At 34.8% G+C, this 19131-nt stretch overlaps 1 protein-coding gene across 7 annotated transcripts in view; it reads right to left on the bottom strand.

Moving 5' to 3' along the window:
* The window catches only part of TPP2 (tripeptidyl peptidase 2), an 82965-nt gene that overhangs the window by 12808 nt on the left and 51026 nt on the right, over positions 1-19131 (bottom strand). For 2 of the 7 annotated variants that reach the window (XM_007960817.3, XM_007960820.3), the window contains exons 21-27: positions 18746-18883; positions 17106-17350; positions 16766-16844; positions 14858-14896; positions 9107-9258; positions 2613-2709; positions 1423-1553 (exon numbers count right to left, since the gene is read on the bottom strand). In XM_007960817.3, the coding sequence (XP_007959008.1) occupies positions 1423-1553; positions 2613-2709; positions 9107-9258; positions 14858-14896; positions 16766-16844; positions 17106-17350; positions 18746-18883 (881 nt within the window). Of the gene's footprint in view, positions 1-1411; positions 1554-2612; positions 2710-9106; positions 9259-14857; positions 14897-16765; positions 16845-17105; positions 17351-18745; positions 18884-19131 lie in introns of all 7 variants that reach the window. The other 5 variants (XM_007960818.3, XM_007960821.3, XR_005243753.2 and 2 more) reach the window with 4 other exon arrangements.

Here is a 19131-nt window from a genome sequence, read left to right as displayed (position 1 = left end):
AATGAGGATGTGTGGGAGGCAGACGATGCTCCTTTTTCTGTGAGATAATAATGAGTTATGTTAACCTTCTCAAGAAGGCAGTAAGAATATACAGAGAAAAGAAAGGGCATGGGCTGTGGAGGCAGACCCTGATTTGACTACGTGCTTTCCAACGTCCTAGCAGTGGCAACTGGGCCAAGTCATCCAATCCCTCTGAACTTCAGTTTTCTCTTCCTTAAAAGGGGGATACAAAGGCCTCTGCCTTTCATGTTGTTTGGAAGACTAAATTTAAATAAAACAATGTATTTAAAATGCCCTCAATAGTCCCTTGTACATAATCGGCACTTAATAAATGGCGGCTGTATTTTCTATTATTAACAACAACAACAAAATGGCAATGGTTTGAGACTATTCTTTTGAAAAATATGAAAAGGTAGTAACAGTGGCCAAAGAACTAATTTTAAATACATTCTATCCCACTTGCAAATTATTGCTTGTAAGATTCATAAGATCCTATAGTGTCAATATAAATGATATAATGGAAAGAATTCTAGCAGTTTAGAATCCAACTATTTTATGTAGAAAAAAATACTAAAACTGATAAAATTTTTAAGGAAAATTTAGTATTTTCAGGCAGTCTGAATAGTTTTGGTTAATTAGCTATAATAACCACAAAAGAATCAGGATATTTCTACTAGTTAACGATCTTGTTATGTTGAAAATGAACCAAAGTGATAAACAAGTAACTGACATTGGGAGAGCTCGAGGTGATGGGTTAAGAGTTCATGGAAGGGTGAAAGTGACCAAATGGTAGCTTGGTTCAGAGTCACTGGACCATTATATCAACATATGGAAATCACACTCTTGCATGGAAGGAACCATACCAACCACTCATAAACCCAGGGAAGCTTCTCTATTTACACACAGCATTAGGTTTTCTAAAGGCAAAACTCTAAATTCTTTCCTTCTATTCTCCCTAAGTAATACTATAAAGCCAGCTTCATAAAAGTTGCCAGATAGTTTTGCCTAATTTTATTTTTTATCATTTATTTCACTACAAACCAAATATTGGGTTTTTCATGTTATTGGACAATAAACATTTTAAAAATTAATTTTACAGTGTTAATTTTTGTCTTCCTGATATGGTCCAATTCACATAAACCCTCTCAAGTGGTTGGACTGCTTGATCACAGATACTCATCTCTCTCCATCTTGACACTACTTAATAGCAGAGAAGGCAAACTACTTTTCTTGGGCTTTTAAAAAGATTGGACAAAATTATTTTAAAATTTCTAAGGAGAGAGTATTCAAATAGTGCTAATTCCCATTTTAAGGATATAACAAACATCAGAAAAGCAATATCCTCTATATTATTAGTCCCTACTTTTAAAACAAGTTAACTAAGAAATGAGATGCAAGAAAGATTATTTACTGGTTAGGTACTTTTTTATAGTAGCTGCATCAGGCCTGGGATCAGTCTTCATTGCAATATAAACTGCTAGGGCTGTTTGATCTATATGAGAAATAACAGCATTTGCCGCGTCAACAATTTCATTAAGTCTTTTCATTCGTTCCTGGAGATGAAAAAAGAAGTAATAAAAAATAGGTACATCAATCAGCATACGAAAGAAATTACACTTCTGCTGTCTCAACCATGAGAGCTACAACTGCAATGTGAGTAAACTACGTAATTGAACCCAGGGGCTCCATGCTCTCTCCTAATGTGATTTTTCTAATTGCTGATATCTATAAAACTTGAGCTCAGATGTATAATAAAAATACCTTATTTACATTCCCTGCTGGAGTACAATGGTAAAAGTAAGCAAAATATAAACTTCATACAAATGTAAAGTTTTCTTTTTTTTTTTTTAAACAAAGGTAACTCCTTTTCTATATTTCTTAAGATTCTAGAAATGTGATTGGCTGTTGTTATTACTCTAGTTGCACACTACCTGAAAACAGGGAGAAAAAAAAAAAAAAAAAAGCCCTAGCTGATGAAACCAGTTCTTTCTGATCCATCATGAAAAACACAAAGATGACAGTAAACATTATAATCAACAGTCTGTGATTACCATGATGTTCCCAACAATTTGCCTCTTTCTTGTTAAAGTCTTTTAAGAAATCTCCTTTAAACACCCTTTGGTTCATTCTGAACCCTTGATGATTTTTATCTGATTAGGACAGCACTTTCCTACTGCTTTGATGACTAATGAGAACTGGTTCATCTCATCACAGGCTAGAACTACAGCCAACTCTCACAAATGGGAATCATTAACAAAGTTAACGCAAAGTAGGAATTCTTTCAGCGAAGGTGTTCAGATTTCCATCTGGCCAGGATTACTACCTTCTGCCCCTTACCCTTTAGGTTAAGGTAATGAAAACAGTCCTTAGGGTATCTTCTCTATTACTAATCTCACTGACCAAGCATGAGCAAGAATCCTAAACTAAACTCAGAGTAGTGGCTAGGTCTTATAATAACCTTCATGAAAACAGCTTAATACAACATTCAATTTGAGAAAACATGTTTTAGTTAGCAAGAACAGAAGAGAAAGATAATAATGCACTTTTCCTCAAAACACAAACCTTATCTAATTACAAACAAAATAAGATGTATTAGAATGAACATGTCTAACCTTTTCAGCATCCAATTGATGAAGTCGAGCAACGTACAGAGGAAGATAATTAGGATATGTTTCTTTCAATTCATTATAAATGTCACTAGAATCCAGCCTAAGTATGTAAGAAGGAGATAAATATTTACTTTTTCTTTTAAAAAGAGTATTTATGTCTTCTCTATTATTTAACATTGCTTGGAAGTTTAAGCCAATAAAATAAGACATTAATCTGAAATGTATAGTCATTGACAAGGATTATCATTATTGGCAGGTAGTATAAATGGTTAACTAGAAAACAAAATAAATCAAACTGGGCTGGGTGCGGTGGCTCACAAGGTCAAGAGATCAAGACCATCCTGGCCAACATGGTGAAACCCCATCTCTACTAAAAACACAAAAATTAGCTGGGCGTGGTGGCACATGCCTGTAGTCCCAGCTACTCGAGAGGCTGAGGCAGGAGAATCACTTGAACCTGGGAGGCGGAGGTTGCAATGAGCTGAGATTGAGCCACTGCACTCCAGCCTGGTGACAGAGTGAGATTCCATCTCAAAGAAAACAAAAACAAAAAATAAAATAAATAAAAACTGAAAATTATTTCAATTAAGAGTTCAATAAGATATCCAAATAAAAATATGCATCAATAGCTTTCTTACATACCAGCTATTATATTTATTTAAAAGGAAGAAAAGCACATTCACAAATAGCTAGAAAGATGAAAAGATTTAAAAATGTCTAAGATCTATTAAACTCTTCTGAAAATTCTAAAAAAAATAAAAATTTAAACTTTTCTGAAAATTCTAAAGTCTTGAATACAGTTATTCTACATTCCCTGATGCAGAGGCTGAATAAAATTCTCAATTCTACCTGATTATATGTATCAGGATAAAAACAAATTAACATACAAATGGTAAGTAACTAGCACCAGAAGTGGGTAACTTACATTAAAGTCACTTACTATATTAACAAAACTCTATAGTAGCATAAAAATAAGGTTGACTGGGATTTTGATACTATAACTAACTTTCTATGAAAATAAATTTAACTTGTAGACAACAAAATTTACACTAATTCTTAGTACAAAAAAAATTAAGTCCTGTTTTTCTCTTTTCCCTAACAATTATATAAGGGCAAAATCAACACTTTCATTTTACATGTTAAAACTACGGCACCTTAATTATAAATTTTTTTTTTCCCAAAAAACGTTCTAAGGTTTTTCAAGTTTTGTAAGGGGATGGTAATAATTTTTTGCTGTTTTCTTCTAAAACACCTATTAGGTAAACCTTTTCAATGTTTTCTCCACACAATTTTCCCATTTTAAGTGTGAATTTCAATGTTTTCCAGCATAGTAACAGATATATGCAACTATCACAACAGTCAACTTTAAAATATTTTTCATCAATACAAAAAGAAACTGCCATACCCTTTAGCTATCAGATCTCCCCAGCCTCCCCAGCACTAAGCAACCACTAATCTACTGTCTGTCTCTATAGAAAATTTCCTCATTCTGGACATTTAATATGAATAGAATCATATAATACATGGTCTTTTGTGACTGGCTACTACCACTTAACATACTATTTTCAAGGTTCATTCATGTTGGAGCCTGTATTAATCCTATTCATGGCTGAAGGAGTCCCCTGTAAGGATACATCACATTTTCTTTGTCCATTCATCAGCTGATGGATATTCCACCTTTTGGCCATTATGAATAATGCTGCTATAAACTGTCATGAACATGTTTTTGTGTGAATATAGGTTTTTATTTCCCTTAGGTATATACCTGGGAGTGGAACTGCTGGGCCATATGGAAACTAAGCTTAATCATTTGAAGAGCAGTCAGATTGTTTTCCAAAAAGTCTGCATCATTTTTGTATTCTTTACCATCAATGTCTGAGGATTCTGCCTTGTCCACATACTTGCCAAAACTCATCATCTGACTTTGTGATTCTAGCCATCCTAGTAAGTGTGAAGTTGTATTTCATTGTGATTTTTATGTGCGTTTCCCTGAAGACTACTGATTTTGAGCATCTTTTCATGCACTTACTGGTCATTTGTATATCTTTATAGAAATATCTATTCAGATTCTTCACCCATTTAAAAAATCGGGCCATTTGCCTTTGTATTACGAAATTGTAGGAATTACTCATGTATTCTGGGGGCTGGGTGTGGAGGTGGCTCATGCCTGTAACCCCAACACTATGGGAAGCTGAAACAGGAGGATTACTTGAGGCCAGGAGTTCGACTAGCCTGGGCCACACAGTGAGATTCCATCCCTTAAAAAAATTAGCTGGGCGTGGTGGCATGTACTTGTAGTCCTAGCTATTTGGGAGGCTGAAGTGGGAAGATCCCTTGAGCCCAGGGGTTCAAGGCTGCAGTGAGTTATGATTGTGCCACTGCAGTCCAGCCTGGGGGGCAGAGTGAGAGAGATCCTGCCTCAAAATATTAAAAAAAAAAAAATGTCAGCATTCTTTACATATTCTGCATACAAGCTCCTTAAAAATATACAACTTGCAAATAGCCCTTTTTTTGCACTTTCTTGATGCTATGCTTTGAAGCACAAAAGCTTTTAATCTTGATTAAGTCCAAATTATCTATTTTTTTCTTATGTTATTTATGCTTTTGGTATCTTTAAAAATTGTTTGCCAAATGTAAGGTCATGAAAGTTTACCACTATGTCCTCATTGAGGAGTTTTATGGTTTCAGCTCTCTGATACATTTTGAGTTAACTTGTATATATGATGTGAGGCAAGGGTCCAACTTCATTCTTTTCACATATGGCTATCCAATCCCAGCATCCTTTGCTGAAAATACTATCCTTTCCTCATTAAATGGTCTTTGCATCAGCACCCTTGCCAAAAATAAAAATCAGCTGACCATAGACACATGGTTTTATTTCTGGACTCTTAATTCTATTCCATTAATCTATATATGTCTTACCCTTGTGCCAGTATAACACTGTCTTGTTTACTGTTGCTTTGTATTTAAGTTTTGGAATCAGGAAGTGTGAGCCCAACTTTGTTCTTAATTTTCAAGATTGTCTGGCAATTCTGAGTCTCAGGGAATCACATATGACTTTTAGAATCAGCTTGTTAATTTCTATAAGAAGTCTTCAAGGATTCTGATGGGAATTCAACTGAATCGTTCGATCAATATGAAGAGTAGTGTAATGATATTAAGTCTACTAGTCCACAGACATGGAATACCTTTTCCATTTACTCAGGTCTTTTAAATTTCTTTCAACAATGTTTTATAGTTTTGATGTGTAATTCTTACATCTCTTTCGCTAAACATATTCCGACACATTTTATTTTTTTCAATGTTATTGTAAATGGGATTCTCTTAATTTCCTGTTAACTTTAAATTATTGATATATTTGGACTTAGGTCTTCGATCTGATTTTTTGTTTTTGATGTATCCTATGTCTTTTTTTGTTCCACTGTTCCTCCTTTACAGCTCTCTTTTGTATTAAGTGAATATTTTTAAATGAACATTTAAATTTATTTAATGATTTTTTTCAGTTTATTTTTAGTTTTCCTTAGTGGTTGCTCTAAGGCTTACCATATACATCTTAACTTATAAGAATCAGCTTCAGATTTTTCCTAGCTTAATTTCAGTGAGATATAGAAATGTTATCCATTTATAGCTCTACTCCCCTCTCCTTCCTTGTGTAGTATTATTCTATCTGTTGTATCTATTACTGTTATACACCAATCGATTGTTATAATAATTACTTTACTATCTGCAGTCATTTCTTTAGCCCAATACAGTTTTGCTCCTTTGTGCTATCAGTAAATATATATTACAGAATATTACATTTAAATATTACATAGGCCTAATATATACACAACATTCATAGAAGAGCTTTTTAAATTAGTTAACAGGAAAAAAAGGAGAACCTCATGCTTTTATAATTCCATAATAATTAACTTTACCAGCATTTCTTTCACCACTCTCACCGATGTAGATTCAAATTACTGCCTGAGATCACCTGCTTTCAGGTTGAAGAACTTCTTTTAGTACTTCTTATAAGGTGGGTTTGCTAGCAACAAATTCTCTGGTTTACCTGGGAATTTTTTATTTCATTTTCATTTTTAAAGGATAGTTTTGCTGGATATAGGATTATTGGTTGAGACTTTGAGCACTCAGAATCCCACTGCTATCTGACCTCTACTGTTTCTGCTCAGAAGTCAGTTGTTAACCTTACTAGTATTTCTTTATAAGTGATGAGGAGTTTTGTCTTGCTCCTTTCAAGATCTTCTCCTTATCTTTGACTTTCAGTATTTTTAACACGCTATGTCTATTTGTGGATTTCTTTCCATTTACTTTGAGTTCATTGAGTTCCCTGGATATGTAGGTTAGTATCTTTCAATAAATATGGGGTGTTTCCAGCCATTATTTCACTGGATATATTTTTGCTTTCTCTCTGTTCTCCTGGTACTCCTGTTCCATGGATTTTGGTGCACTAATGGTATCCCACATTTCTCTGAGGCTCTGCTCTGTTCATTTTTTTTTCATTCCTTTTTTCCCCGTTTTTGAGAGAACCCTTAGGTACATGGACTTCTCTATCTTCTGTTGCAAATGAAGTCAATTCCTTCAGGAAGAAATTAGGAGCTGTCAGTTTTATGAACTTCTTAGGCCCCACTGGCAAAATCACTAAGCCCAAGCTCTGGAACAGGGAGTGGAAGAATGGCATGTTTTTCTTTGAGTCACACGCCCACTTAAGGAGCTTAGCACTCTCCTGTGGTCTTCTCAGCTTGCCTCGTGTACTATGGAACCACAGCCTCCTGGATATTAGGGCCCCAGTGTTCCCAACAGTACTTTATAAGTAAGGGTTAGCAGAAGAAGAGAGTCCCCCACTCTTGACAGCACTCAGCTGGAACTGAGCCACTGCAACTGGCAGTGGGTCAGGATGAGAAATGATGACATCCTGCTCCTCCAAGGAGGAAAGCCTTTCCTCCCCCAGGAGCTGGAGCTCCTGAAGGCAAGATCGGAAGTAAAGTTTCTGGCTCACTGAACTGCGAGAGGAAAGGGAGGCAGTGGTCTTGGTTCAAATATCACAGACTCTTGCTTTTCTTACCCAATTTTTGTAGGTATTTTTGAATAGATGTTTATTCATTTGCTGTATGTCCTTTGGACCATTTCCAGGGGCTTTTAAAACTTGTTTTGTTTTGTTTTTAAATAATTTTCACTAGTTTTACTGGGGACCAGCATCATGGGTCTCCTCAGGCTGTCATGCCAGAAGACAATCTCTGCAATTTCACTTTTGAAGAATTTATATTTTATTGTCAACTGTTTACGACATCCTAAAATCAGGCAGAGACAGACCTGAAGACTTTGACTTCCAGTGGAGATACAACTTAGTTTTAAGCGGGAAAGGTATATTTGCATGTGAACTGACATTACAATGGTTCAATCTCTGGGAAGTATTTTCACATCATGATGACTTCTATTCCCTCTAAAACCATGTAACTGCAAGGATGCATACATAATCAGCTAAAGAGGATTCCCATAAAATACCAGCAGTAAAAGAAATATTGCACAACAGATGGAAAAAGCAACTGATTTGACTACATAGAATAAATTTCAAGTAGAAAGTAAGCCCAAAGTCAAAGAGTAAACTAGAGTAAAACCTGTGGCAAGTGCAGAAAAGCATTAATATCTTTTATGTAAAAAGTTTTAATCAACCAGAAACATCTAATGTATCAATAGGAAAAAAAGGTAAAGAATACGCTCAACTGTCAGAAGCTACACTAATAATGAATGATACCATCTAAAAAGCTCTCCTTTAATAATAACTAGAGACGTAATTTAAGACAGCAGTAATGGCCCGCTTTTGCATTGTGTAGTAGCACACATACATGGCTAGATGAGTGTAAATTATTATACTCATCTCAGAAAGCAATTTGGCAAAATATAGCAAGACGATTTTTACTTTTAAGATGCCACATGATGAAAATTTTAAAAAATCACCTTTATGTATAAAAATGTTTATCACAGCATCAGGAAGAAAAGCTATAAATATATATATGCAAAATAAAACGTTTAAATACATTATGTTGCATCCATAGAACCATATACAACAAAGACATTACAAATGGTATTTCATAGGGCTGTTAAATCATAATAAAAAAGTAACTGAAAAATGGAAACTAATTTTATCCACACTGCTACATGTACAAACACAGAAGAAAAAAATAATATGAGGACAATGACTATTTATGAATTGTGGGCAAAAGTGATTTTTCTTTTTTATACTTTCCAATATAATTATCTTCCAAGAACAAATTAGAGTGATTAAAATAAAAATTAAAACATTTAATCACAAAATTACAAATTTATAATTTAAATAAATTACACATTTATATAAAAAGAGGAAAATTTAAAACCACCTATAATCCTACCATCTGCTGTTAACATTTTAAAATACAGTCTATGTATATATACACAATATTGTTATAGTTGAGAAAACAGAACTAAACATTTAAAGAATTAAAATACATTTAAAAACCTACTTTGTCATCCACTGAATTTTAAGATCTCGTAATGCTTCAGTAAACTCTTCTTTCAAATCTTTCTCTTTTTCTGAATCTTTTTCCTTATCTTTGCTGCCGTTCTTAGTCTTTGTTGGTGGAGGTATTAAGTAGTAATGAACAGGGATTACATCCTATGAATGTGGAGAGAGATTCTTAGATTAATATGCTTAATTTTACATATGTCAAAATCATCTTCAATAGCTACATGTCATGTAACATGGGCTGCACCTGAGTAGTACTACACTGTATTCTAGATTCTAAGGGTCACAATACACCAAAAATTCCAATCTCTGGTCACAGTAATTTTCTCACAAACTGATGCTGAGTACTGATACTTCAAATATCTCCTTTAAGATAAAAGAGAGAAGAACCCACTTTTCTCCATTTGAGTATATTTGGTATTCTTGGCTTTACTTGGCAGACAGATGACAAAAGTACATTAACCTTTCACATTTCAAATCTGAGAAGAGGATGAAATAAGTTCAAAGTAAAAAAAGATCCTCTAAGTAAATTTAAGGGGACACTGACACCTTCATTAAACCAACAAGACTTACTGAGTCCCCGTGACGTGCCAGGTAATGCTCGAATAGGTAAAGAATAGACCAGATGCTGACATCTGATATGAAGAAAACAAAACAGAATAAAAGGATAGAGTGACTGTCAGGTAACAAGGGGGAGCCGATGTACACAAAGTGGCTACGGAAAGCCACTCTGAAGAGGTAATATCTTATGCAAACGACCCTAAATGAACAAGGAGAAGATGAGCAAGTGTAAAGACCTGAGCTGGGTATAAAGCAAGCACAGCTATATCTTCTGAGAAAGCAGGCGGCAGCCAACTTAAGTAGCACTTGAGAGAATATGGTTTAAAAAAGAAAAGAAAAAATACTATATATAGTATTCTAAGTGCACTAAGAAGCATACCAGAAGAGTTTTACAAAAGACAGTGACATGATTAAAGATTTCTGTTTTTTGTTTAATGACTCTAGTTCCTGTATGGATGAAAATTTTGGTTTGTGTTCTATTTGGAAAATAGATTATAGAGGGTAAACGTGGAGGCAGGAAAACAACAAGTTAGGAAACAAACCTAGGAAACCCTACGCTGCGCCTTAGACTAAAAACAAAATTGGAGAAAATGAACAGATTTGAGATCTTTAAAGGTAGAACCAATGCGTTTGCTGACAATGCTGAAAAATATGTAGATGAATAAGATTAGGGATGGAGAATGGAAAAAGCAGCTCTGTGAGTGAGAAAAGGAAAACAAAAAGCACCTGGGATCATGGAAGCCTTGAGGAAAAACCAGCAAGAAGGAAAATGATCAACTGCCCACCAAGCTGAGAGGCAGTATACGATGAAGTAGGAAGGAACTGAAAACCTGGCAGCACAGAGCCTGCTGACCCCCCTGGACAAGAACAGTGTCAGGGGACAGTGGAACAGTCCAGGCCAGAGAAGACAGAGATGAAAAGAGAATGGGAGCCAACATGTCTGTGGGTCTTTTGAGAAGTTTTGCTTTGAAGACAGCAGCAGAGAAATGGAGAGTACCTGTATTTATTTTATTCACAGATAAATCTTGACTTGTGAGAGGTAAAGCATTATTTGGGAAATGAAATCACATGCTATACCTGCTAGATTTGTTTTTGGCACAATAACTGGGTGTCCTTAATTAAGCTATTATTTATTAAGTCAGTTCCTCAATTTCTATCTTTGGGTTTGTATTTAAAATGGTGCTAAATTAAAATACTATATTCATTTTAATTAACAAAGTTCATAAAATTGAAACAAATGTTACCAAAAAGACATTCACTGAAAAAGTTTTACTCTGGTTGAGTAAAAAAATAATATTGCAAGTCCCCACCTCCCTGTAAATAGGATGTTTAGGAGCATATACTACACAAATATTCCCATTTTAACAATTTTCACAAATAAACACAATTTCAGGGTATAAAATGATGTAACAGTAAACCAGGAACTATGGTTGTAGTTCTAATAGTATTCCAACACAAAATAATAACTGCTATCTCCATACTGATTCATTTAAAGCACAGAAAACCACTTTGATGTCAGATATAACCATATAAATCCATTCGTAGCCACTGGCTGTCATTCTCCCTCTGAGGTCAGGGAGCCAGAACCTGTAAACAAAGTCCTTATGTGAAACATGAGACTGGGAAAAGGAAACAGGTCTACTGCTTGAGCTAGCTCTTCCAGGACCCAGCTGCCTGTCCTTCTCCTCTCCTTCTCAAGGTTCACTCTCTGGGCAGGCACTGCCCTGAGCAAAGCCAAGGTAAGCGCAAAATCTGAGCTGATCTTCTACCAGCAAATTCTTATGAAAACAGACTGCATCAGTGTCATCAGTACAGTAAAGACAACACATCTAGGAATTGAAGAGGCTAAGTGGCCTCCAATATTTACTTTCTGTTAATATAGCTCCATTTTCCATGGAATTGAGCTTCTTTGCCACCCAGTGTACTAGAATGAGCGGTCTCCAGTCTTTCTCCCTGAGCTTCCCGCACCCCCTCGCCGTATCAGGGAGAGAGGTCTGCTGCTCTTAGGGAGGCAGCCTATATGTTGTAAGGCACTTCCTCCTCAGACTCAGAGATATTTGCTATTGTTTTAGTACAGAAGAGAGAAAAGAGAATTGAATTTAAAATGAGCCATCTTTAAAATTAATTTAGGATTTACAATGAACTCTAACAAAGACCTATCAAAAGTAGGAAAAAAGATATCCTAGCAACCTTAAACTATCATTAAAAGCAAAAAAGAGACAAAGAAAGTTTATGATGAATTATCTCACGGAAACAAAAATCAAGGTTTTCTAATCAGCATTTTACGTATTAAATATATCAAATTAACTATAAAAGTTAGTGTAATCCTACAAGATATTTCAGGACAGGGAATTTTTTTATTAGTAAAAATTATAAACCTGGTAGTTTTAATTTCGAAACAAAAGAAAAATGGCGCTATTTGTCACTTGCTGTATCACAATTTCTTCTTTGTGCCAATATTAATATTTTTATGACAATTCTCAAGGGGTTAACATAGTATCAATTTAATAGAAATAATTTTGTACCTTTAATCTTGAGAAATCTTGATTATGGTTTAAAGACACAGTCAAGAAGAATCTTCAGAGCAGAAATGCTATGAAGATTTCTCTACAGTATATATTTAATGGTTAAGTTTAGAAAAAAAGCATTCCAGCTATTCACGAAGTATTTCAACAGTGTTCAAACTGAACAGTGTTATTTAGAAAGTCAAACTCACCTGCCAAACCAATAACTACTCTCTGGGCAACACAATGCACTGTAAGTTAAATTGTGGTTCCAAATAGCAATTTCTTTAGTTCTTAAAATTATTAGTAACTGAATATTCAAAATTTTAAAAGCTTCACATAAACCATTTTAAAGATGTATATCATATTTGACTGCTATTTATGATCTGTTAAAAGTGACAATATTCAGGCTGGGTGCAGTGGCTCATGTCTATAATTCCAGCACTTTGGGAGGCTGTGCCAGTAGGAATGTCTGAGGCCAGGAGTTTTAGACCACCCTGGGCAATAAGACCTCTCTCTACGAAAAGTAAAACTTAGCCAGGCATAGTGGCACATGCCTGTAGTCCCAGCCACTCCAGGGAGGCTGAGGTGGGAAGATCGCTTGAGCCCAGGAGCTGGAGGCAACAGTGAGCTACGATTGTGCCACTGTAATCTAGCCTGGAGTGTAGAGTGAGACTCTTTAAAAAAAAAAAAAAAAAAAGTGTATTATTGCATTTTACAAGGAATTTTAAAAAGGGTGACATACTTTTTCAAATCAAGTCACTGAAACCCAGAGAAAAAAATCTATTAAGAATTATATACAAAATGCTATTTATCTTCATCAACCGGGAATTATACATGTATTTTTTTCTTCGTAATGTGACTGTAAAACTGTAATACTAATTATTTCTAAAATAAGAGCTTTATTGTGTACTTGCATTGAAGACAGAAAGGAAGAAGCAGAGATAACTCTAGCTGCTAAGTTCTTCAAATGAAGCTTTACTAATCATCAAGTAAATGCCTTTCTATTCATTCAGTGTTTTCCTAACTATACAACCTAATTCAAACAAAATCTACCAAAACTTGCAAAAGGTCAACTAAAATTAGAAAAATAATTGCTATGGCTTTCGTGATAAGTGCCTTCTATTTTTAATAGATTCCTAGAGTACCTTTTCCTTGTTCTCTAAAGCAGTGACTTGCAAACTATTTTCACAATGTCCCAAAGATATACACATTAATATATAAAATGAAATTACAATTTTATGACTCTGATGAACTGACATTTCCTATTTTTAAAAAAATGTTGTTTTTATCCCACTACATGGCCCCCAAATCGGTCAAGACACCCAGGTGACAAATACTGATCTTTAGATCTTTCTCCAGAAAGATGATTCCTAGTTATCTGTATTTTGTTTGGACAAATTATTTACTATTATGTAATATTATGGACATTTCAGAAGACATCTTAATAAAGGAATTTAAGCTGTTTACAGAATGGTGATTCCCCAGTTCCATATCACTATGAAATAAGAAATATAAAGTTATATCTTGTTTATACATTACGACATTACTGACTTTCCCACTGTAAATCTTTCTGTTTAAAAGGAAATCATGAAAATGCTGAATGATGTAGCAGGTCTTCACCAGAAAGCGTATTAAATATGCAGTCCCTTTCATACACACACACACACACACACACACACTTGTTTTGTTTTGAGACAGGGTCTCACTCTGTGGCCCAGACTGAAGTACAGTGGTGCAATCTCAGCTCACTGCAGCCTCTGCCTCCCAGGCTCAAGCGATCTTTCCACCTGAGCCTCCCATAGAGTAGCTGGGACTGTAACTGTGTGCCACCACGCCTGGCTAATTTTTGTATTTTTTTGTAGAGATAGGGTTTCACCATGTTGCCTAGGCTGGTTTCAAACCCCTGAGCTCAAGGGATCTGCCCAACTTGGCCTCCCAAAGTGCTGGAATTACAGGCATAAGTCACTGTGCCTGGCCCTAAAATATATTTATAGCAGAAATTTTCTTTTCTGAGTTAAATCTGGCCCCAGCAGTAAATCAAAGATTGCTTAATATGCTGCAGAGAGGCTGATCAGACCACTTAGCAGCGATGGCCTTAAACTCTGTTTGTGGTCTTAGCGTAAGCTTTAATTGTCAGTGAACAGTCCTTATTTCTGTTCCTGCTATGTCCATCACTCTTTCTTGTTATTTCAGAACCAGAATTGATACAAGAGCAGGGAATAAAGTTCCCTTTAAAAAGCTGCAACATTTTATTAATCAAATCACCCAATTTAAAAGTGCTTTTAGACTTTAAAAATAACTAAGCGCTTTAGCTTATATGGCTAAAAAAAAAAACTATCACATCCATCTCTCTGTAAAATTGTAAATATGAAAAATTTCAAATATTGTTACTTGTTATCATATCTGTAGCAAGAAATGAATAGCATTAAAATTTCTGTATACACAGAGAAAATGAGTCTTCCAGGAATTTATGGTGGGGAAAAAAAAAACCCTTTAGAAAAGCAGTATGTCAACAATGCTTGTAAGTAGAGCTAAGAGCACTATACTTCAGAATGCAAAGAAAGGAAACTAAGGGAGACTTATTTAAAAAAAAAAAAAAAAGGTTTATAATAGTGACAGAAAAAAGTTTAATATGCAAATAAGGCTTTAAGACATCTTGTTTAAGAACTGACAATCAGTACCTTTTTAAATTTTCCTTGTCGTTTTGCTGCAGACTGCCCCTGGGAGTTAGAACGACATTCTGTAAGAAAACATGCATAATCTACACAGGATGGAGACAGAACCTCTGTCTAATTGTCTTTCAGTTTATGTTCCACCTGTGTCACACCACTTAGAAGGCTCAGGTCTGTGATCAAGATGGCACGCTTTTAAAGAAAGCAACATTGCCACTTTCATTTCTTAAATAAGAAAAAGTACTCAAATACGTTATTACTAAGAGTACGTGTCAGCTTCTTATTGAAAAATTTAGTAGATCAAAATCCATTACTTATGAAAGCATTTCTTAAAACAGTAAATTTAGTTGATGATCTAATCTGATTAAAGGGTACCACAACAACCCCACAGCCTATGCATTCCTATAAAAAGCAACAAAATTACTGTGAAAGTCAAAGTGAAGTAAAAGTTACCTTCCCAACTACCAAAAAACAAGAAATGCTAAACCACTGAGAAAAGATTACATAAACAATGTGATGGAAGTTACTATGAACTCAACAGCTTTAAGTTACTGCTTTCTCCCAGGAAAGTCTCCCTTGATAAAGAGCTACCATAGTTAACACCACATATTTGTAATTTAATTTCACAATTATCTTCTAAAATAATATAGCTGGGAAGTAGTAACTATTTCTGAATTGCTAAAAGCCCATTATTTTACTAATAATGCTTTTCTGTTATACTCTTCACAAGTAAATAGACTCTTCAGAGTGTCATCTGTCATCTGAATGAAAATTCATAGCTGAAGCCCAATAGCTGAAGCCCAATAGCTGAAGCAGCTATGCTTCCTGTGAAATGAAATCTACAAAAAAGACTACCAGGGTTTCTTAAATCAGTGTATGTATTAATTGCAAATCATTAACTATTGATTTACTTCAAATTATACTAAAGTATGTATGTATAAACAGTATAAACTGAAACGAGACCCAAGAAATGTCAGGGTAGGCAACTTTTTCTAAGCACAAACTTCCCCAATTATGCTTCAATGACAGTAAATAAATGGCCTTTGATTCAATACTGACAATAAATATATATAATTCTTAAGATATATGAGATCTACTCATTCTGATAACAGCATTTATGTAGCAGGCTTAGCTTTGTAAGAAGTAATAGTAAAGAGAGATACAAAACTGTTAAGAACGACAACTTTTACTGGCATTGAGCTAAAATGATTTTTATGACAAAAGGTGATAGATCTATATAAACACCATTCTCATAATACATTTTTAATGAAAACACAGAAGGAAAAAACAAAAACAGGTAGGTACTTGTAAAATTGTAACATTTATCTCTAAACAACAATAAGAAACATATTTCTAACAAAAAGCATCATTTTGAAATTAAAAAGCAATACCAAAAGAAGTAGCTCATATTTTCCTACTTAACCATGTAAAATTCCAATGAGAAAGGTCTGTAGAAGTGTGAAGAAACATGTTTTAGAGTAATAATTGTTCTGACTACTTTTTAAAAGCACCCCAAGATAATGTGATTTATTCCTATGTCCATAATCCTATATTGGTTAAATTTCTATAACATGTTCTAATCTTAAACATCATATTTTTTAAAGCCAATTTTAATTTGTATTTATGTGTTTCACGGGAAGTTCAAGTGTATTAGCCACAGGAGGTAAGACAAGTTCAGGGCCTGAGTACTGCCATCTTGTGAAAAAGAAGCCTAAATATTTCAAAAGTAGTATACATTTTAAAAGACAACTAAATATTAACTGACCTTCACTAGTAACCTGGGAAAAAAGGATTAAATTTTTCTTCCCAAGAGTATCTTCTCTTTTACCCATTCTGAAATGTAGAATTAATTCTTATCTTTAAAGAAATGGAAATTTTGTAATAGGTAATTTCAGTGTTTAAAAAACTAATACTTACAGCTTTCTTTCCTAGTTCAGTCTTTGACAATGTTAAGGATCCTGCAAGATAGCATCCAGGTCCTGCCCCTTTAGGTATTCTAAACAAGAGAATTCAAAGAGAAAAAAAGCAACAAAAGAGAAAGTTTCACAAAGACAAGTAAGGGGAAAAACATGAAAACAATTCCACATTGAATTCATTCCCATAGCTAAGAATTCAAAAATCAAAGGAAGAAATGACTTCAGCCAAAAAAAAAAAAAATGACAACATACTCCAAATTTAGCCTAGATGTCATAAACTTACATTAAAAGGACTACAGTGTATAAAATGGGCAGTAAGTATAAGCAATGTTATCACTTACTTATCGTCAGGTAAGGAAGTAACAAAGAATGGCTGGTTATATTTGGGTGGTAATGTCAAGTTGCTCGATTTCTTCTTCCCTAGAAGTGCAAAACTATGATTTTCATGAATATCTAAGCTCAAGGTATTAGACAATCTATGAGAAACAATAAATGGAAGGTCTTTAAGGCGTTCCAAATCACTGATTTGCTCATGGCGAATTTGCAGTCGAATTGTATAATCTCCTTTCTCCAGTTTCAAAGAATACTAAAAAAGAAAAACAACATTTGGGAAAAGTTAAGTTTAACCAAGTCAATGGAAATCACTGAAAGAGGATACAGTGAAAGTTACCATTCACAGACTTGCTTATAATATGTGAGGTACAGTGCAAGGCACTATCCAGACTTTCATATACACACAAAGTCCCTAGTATGCTGGTCAGCAGACAGGACCAGGGACATCAAGTGACTTGCCTAACATCACAGAGTAAAGTATAAGAGAGCTGGAGTCAGGTCTGACTTCAAAGCCCTTATTCTTTCCAAAAATATTAGCAAAATTGGGGCACCACAGAATATCTAAGACAAATACACACACACACACATGTAACTTATGACTACTGGTAATCCTTATTTACTTTTAGAGACGGGGACTCGCTATGTTGCCCAGGCTGAAGTGCAGTGGCTGTTAACTGGTGCAATCATAGTGCACCATAGCCTAGAGCTCCCGGGCTCAAGCGATCCTCCCATCTCAGCTTCCTGAGTAGATGGGATCACAGACATGTGCCACCATGCCCAGCTGATCTTCAAATTACAACCAAAATGTCACTCCTTTATTACAGACTTGAAACAAACAGGAAACCAATAGAGATCAAGAAATACAAGTTTATTACCCAGTTAACAGGTTCAAGAGGATGAGATGCTGTATCCTGTGTCAGCCACTTTTTCTGAGATTTAAAAAGTAACCAAAGTAATAGCACTGCAGTAGGCCATTCTGTAATGAGATGTGACTGCTACTTGCTTTGAGGAAAATAGATATCACTCCTTTAACAACGAATTGAAAAAAATCTCCATAAATTATTTTCATTTGTCAGCATAAAATTATACATGTTACAGGAAATGTCTCATTTCTTTGCAGTAATCTCTAAGGGATAAAATATCTATAAATTATGTGATTTTTCTCTTCAATAAAACAGCACAAAGCATAGTGCCTGGTATGCAGTAAGTGCTCATTACAGAGTTGTCCAGTAAGGTAGCAAATTCAAAAGTACAAATGAACTGAAGACACGTGGCCACCGCTGCAGTGCTCTCTTTAGCCCCCTCAGACTTAGGATCATTTCAAGAGGCTCACATATCTTTGATGTATGCTTTGATCTACCTTCAGGTAGGTAGAATCAGTGTATAGGAAGGAGAAACACTACACACACCAAAAGTTATGCTGGCCAGTGTGGCAAGCTTCACCTTTGTCCTTCTCTAATTCAGCGCAACTACATGGTGAAAGAGTTGACACAATCTGTTCCTCACCAACTACAACAAACAACAGGCTCTTATGGTTTGTGAAAGTACTAAATGCAAAGCTATCATTTTCTTTTTTTAAAGTATGAATGTTACCATAATAAGAAACCAGGATTTTGTTAGTTCAGGAATGAGCTTCTGTATTTTATACCTGATGTGGATAGGCATCACCTGAACCCATCTGTCTTTTGTTCTGGTCAAAAATAATCCACAGTTGGCTGTCAAATTCAGATTCATATAATAGTTCGCAAAGGAGTGGGCAGCTTGGAGTTACTTCCCCACTCTTGGGCTATTAAAAAAAAAAAAAAAAAAAGGATTACTTTGCATGATTTGCATATAATTTCCGATACAAATTTTTAATATTGTTATTGGCATGAGACTTTTTCATTTAAAAATGAAAAGTACTTGTGGCAAAAAATTTTGAAAACATAGAACACATAATATTTTGGCACTTATAAAAGTCACTGCTCTCTTACAAACTTTTGAAAACACACACCTGGCTATGTGTATTCATTAATAAAGCAATATATACATATT

The sequence above is a fragment of the Chlorocebus sabaeus genome, chromosome 3, assembly GCF_047675955.1.
Source record: "Chlorocebus sabaeus isolate Y175 chromosome 3, mChlSab1.0.hap1, whole genome shotgun sequence".
NCBI classification, from domain to species: domain Eukaryota; kingdom Metazoa; phylum Chordata; class Mammalia; order Primates; family Cercopithecidae; genus Chlorocebus; species Chlorocebus sabaeus.
The sequence above is the reverse complement of the archived record's forward strand: the minus strand, read 5'-3'. Positions and strand labels throughout refer to the sequence as shown.